Source organism: Atractosteus spatula, chromosome 25, assembly GCF_055471065.1.
Source record: "Atractosteus spatula isolate fAtrSpa1 chromosome 25, fAtrSpa1.hap1, whole genome shotgun sequence".
Classification (NCBI taxonomy): Eukaryota; Metazoa; Chordata; class Actinopteri; order Semionotiformes; family Lepisosteidae; genus Atractosteus; species Atractosteus spatula.
The window spans coordinates 1,229,571-1,233,446 of record NC_142730.1 but is presented as its reverse complement, the minus strand read 5'-3'; the positions used below and the strand labels follow the sequence as shown (position 1 = coordinate 1,233,446).

Sequence of the window (3,876 nt, the reverse complement as noted above, 5' to 3'; positions counted from 1 at the left end):
GGAGGCCGTGGGGTAGCTTGTGCAGCCCCCCGGTCCGAAGGGCGGGTACCAGGGGCCCAGCGAGTCCCGCCTGATCCGTTATCATGCCCGCTCAGGGTCAGCGACACCGCCCACGCGCCACCCACGCTGCAGGTGTCGGTTCCCAAGCACGCCCCGGGTCCTCCAGTCTGCACGGACAAGGGGTATAAATAGACAGGCTGCCTGCCGAGGCTCAGAGCAGACAGAGCACACTGAGCCGCCATGAAACTCCTCGTCCTCCTCGCCCTGTTCGGAGCAGCAGGTGAGACACCGGACTGCGGATTAGAGAGTGAATCTCCTGAGAGGGGCAGAGGCATACACACACCTGCTGCTGGACAGCCCTCATGCTGTATAGGAGAGTGCAGCTGCAGACAGACTCCTCTTGTGGAGTACGTTTACAGACGGGGAGAGAGAGATGCTGTTTATATACTATTAGATACTATTTCAGTGTGAATAGTTAATAGGGCTACCTGTACTTTGTAACTGCTGTGTGCCTGCAGTCTCTCAGTTCCTCTGTCTCTGACTCTCTGTCTGCCCCTGTCCTGCCCTCCTTCCCCTGCTTTCTCTGTCTCACAGTCGCCACCCCAGTGGATGACGATGATAAGATCGTCGGGGGGTACGAGTGCCGGAAGAACTCGGCCCCCTATCAGGTGTCTCTGAACGCTGGGTATCACTTCTGCGGGGGCTCCCTCATCTCCAGCCAGTGGGTGGTGTCGGCTGCGCACTGCTACAAATCGTGAGTGTCTCTCTCTCAGTGCAGTGTTCATGTACTGGAGTGTCCAGTCAGTGTGTCTGTATTAACCCCTCTCTCTCTCAGTGCAGTGTTCATGTACTGGAGTGTCCAGTCAGTGTGTCTGTATTAACCCCTCTCTCTCTCAGTGCAGTGTTAATGTACTGGAGTGTCCAGTCAGTGTCTGTATTAACCCCTCTCTCTCTCAGTGCAGTGTTCATGTACTGGAGTGTCCAGTCAGTGTGTCTGTATTAACCCCTCTCTCTCTCAGTGCAGTGTTAATGTACTGGAGTGTCCAGTCAGTGTGTCTGTATTAACCCCTCTCTCTCTCAGTGCAGTGTTCATGTACTGGAGTGTCCAGTCAGTGTGTCTGTATTAACCCCTCTCTCTCTCAGTGCAGTGTTCATGTACTGGAGTGTCCAGTCAGTGTGTCTGTATTAACCCCTCTCTCTCTCAGTGCAGTGTTCATGTACTGGAGTGTCCAGTCAGTGTGTCTGTATTAACCCCTCTCTCTCTCAGTGCAGTGTTCATGTACTGGAGTGTCCAGTCAGTGTGTCTGTATTAACCCCTCTCTCTCAGTGCAGTGTTCATGTACTGGAGTGTCCAGTCAGTGTGTCTGTATTAACCCCTCTCTCTCAGTACAGTGTTCATGTACTGGAGTGTCCAGTCAGTGTGTCTGTATTAACCCCTCTCTCTCTCTCAGTGCAGTGTTAATGTACTGGAGTGTCCAGTCAGTGTGCCTGTATTAACCCCTCTCTCTCAGTGCAGTGTTAATGTACTGGAGTGTCCAGTCAGTGTGTCTGTATTAACCCCTCTCTCTCTCAGTGCAGTGTTAATGTACTGGAGTGTCCAGTCAGTGTGTCTGTATTAACCCCTCTCTCTCAGTGCAGTGTTAATGTACTGGAGTGTCCAGTCAGTGTGCCTGTATTAACCCCTCTCTCTCAGTGCAGTGTTAATGTACTGGAGTGTCCAGTCAGTGTGTCTGTATTAACCCCTCTCTCTCTCAGTGCAGTGTTAATGTACTGGAGTGTCCAGTCAGTGTGCCTGTATTAACCCCTCTCTCTCAGTGCAGTGTTAATGTACTGGAGTGTCCAGTCAGTGTGCCTGTATTAACCCCTCTCTCTCTCAGTGCAGTGTTAATGTACTGGAGTGTCCAGTCAGTGTGTCTGTATTAACCCCTCTCTCTCTCAGTGCAGTGTTAATGTACTGGAGTGTCCAGTCAGTGTGTCTGTATGAACCCCTCTCTCTCTCAGTGCAGTGTTAATGTACTGGAGTGTCCAGTCAGTGTGTGTATTAACCCCTCTCTCTCTCAGTGCAGTGTTCATGTACTGGAGTGTCCAGTCAGTGTGTCTGTATTAACCCCTCTCTCTCTCAGTGCAGTGTTCATGTACTGGAGTGTCCAGTCAGTGTGTCTGTATTAACCCCTCTCTCTCAGTGCAGTGTTAATGTACTGGAGTGTCCAGTCAGTGTGTCTGTATTAACCCCTCTCTCTCAGTGCAGTGTTAATGTACTGGAGTGTCCAGTTAGTGTGTCTGTATTAACCCCTCTCTCTCTCAGGCGTATCCAGGTGCGTCTGGGTGAGCACAACCTTGCTGTGAACGAGGGCACTGAGCAGGTGATCTCCTCCTCTCGCATCATCCGCCACCCCAGCTTCAACAGCAACACCCTGAACAACGACATCATGCTGATCAAGCTGGAGAGAGCTGCCACCCTCAACAGCTATGTGAACACGGTGGCCCTGCCCACCAGCTGCGCGGGCGCCGGCACCCAGTGCCTCATCTCCGGCTGGGGCAACACGCTGAGCAGCGGCAGTGAGTACAGGACACCCCGGCACCCCACCTGACACCCAGACACCCTGCCTGACACTGTGACACACTGACACCCCAACACCCCGCCTGAAACCCCACATGACACCCCGGCACCCCGCCTGACACTGTGACACACTGACAACCCAACGACCCGCCTGAAACCCCACATGACACCCAGACACCCCGCCTGACACTGTGATACATTGACATTCTGAAACCCCAACTAATACTCCGAAACCCTGACACACTGACACCGTGACACTCTGAATAACCGCCTGACACACTGACTGACGAGCTACCTGACACCCTGACTGTGATACCGCCTGACTGCCTCTCACACTGACTCCCCCCCGGACACAATCTGACTGACTGACACTCTGTCTGAGCAACTGACACGCTGACCAGACCACCTCCCTGATCGACACACTGATGACTGACACAGCTCCTGACTGACACACTGACTGACAGACCCAGCCACACACTGACACCCTGAGTGATACAAAGACCGAGAAAACTAACTGCACAATTAAAACACTGATCGACCAGTTTATATCAGCACTAAATCCTGCTGGCTGTGTCTCCTGGACACCTGCAGGTAACTACCCCGACCGCCTGCAGTGTCTGAACGCCCCCATCCTCAGTAGCAGTGCCTGCTCCAGCGCCTATCCTGGCCAGATCACCAACAACATGTTCTGTGCTGGATTCCTGGAAGGAGGCAAGGACTCATGCCAGGTAACACAATAATAAACAACTATTTACTCATTACAGTGAAGTAACCCTGCCCTCTCTCTCTCTCAGTGCAGTGTTAATGTACTGGAGTGTCCAGTCAGTGTGTCTGTATTAACCCCTCTCTCTCTCAGTGCAGTGTTAATGTACTGGAGTGTCCAGTCAGTGTGTCTGTATTAACCCCTCTCTCTCTAAGTGCAGTGTTAATGTACTGGAGTGTCCAGTCAGTGTGTCTGTATTAACCCCCCTCTCTCTCAGTGCAGTGTTAATGTACTGGAGTGTCCAGTCAGTGTGTCTGTATTAACCCCTCTCTCTCTCAGTGCAGTGTTAATGTACTGGAGTGTCCAGTCAGTGTGTCTGTATGAACCTCTGTGTCTCTCTCTCTCAGGGTGACTCTGGGGGTCCAGTGGTCTGTAGCGGTCAGCTCCAGGGTGTGGTGTCCTGGGGATATGGCTGTGCCCAGAGGAACAAGCCAGGTGTCTACGCCAAGGTGTGCAACTATGTCTCCTGGATCAGGAGCACCATGTCGTCCTACTGAGGGAAACGCTGAGAGAAAGACAAAGAGACACAAAGAGAAATAAAGTGTAAACCAAG

At 52.4% G+C, this 3,876-nt stretch overlaps 1 protein-coding gene across 1 annotated transcript; it reads left to right on the top strand.

The window, feature by feature from the left end:
* The first annotated feature begins 221 nt into the window (after window positions 1–221).
* Window positions 222–3,876, top strand: prss1 (serine protease 1). Its single transcript, XM_088905282.1, has 5 exons — window positions 222–280; window positions 595–754; window positions 2,306–2,559; window positions 3,152–3,288; window positions 3,671–3,876. The coding sequence occupies exons 1-5, from the start codon at window positions 241–243 to the stop codon at window positions 3,818–3,820; spliced, it is 741 nt and encodes a 246-aa protein (XP_088761408.1). The 5' UTR covers window positions 222–240; the 3' UTR covers window positions 3,821–3,876.

Excerpts from the sequence above, each read along its gene's own strand:
- prss1 (XM_088905282.1), top strand. The coding sequence starts at position 241 with ATGAAACTCCTCGTCCTCCTCGCCCTGTTCGGAGCAGCAG. Across the intron at positions 2,560-3,151 it reads CAACACGCTGAGCAGCGGCA|GTAACTACCCCGACCGCCTG; the intron begins GTGAGTACAGGA and ends GGACACCTGCAG. Across the intron at positions 3,289-3,670 it reads GAGGCAAGGACTCATGCCAG|GGTGACTCTGGGGGTCCAGT; the intron begins GTAACACAATAA and ends TCTCTCTCTCAG.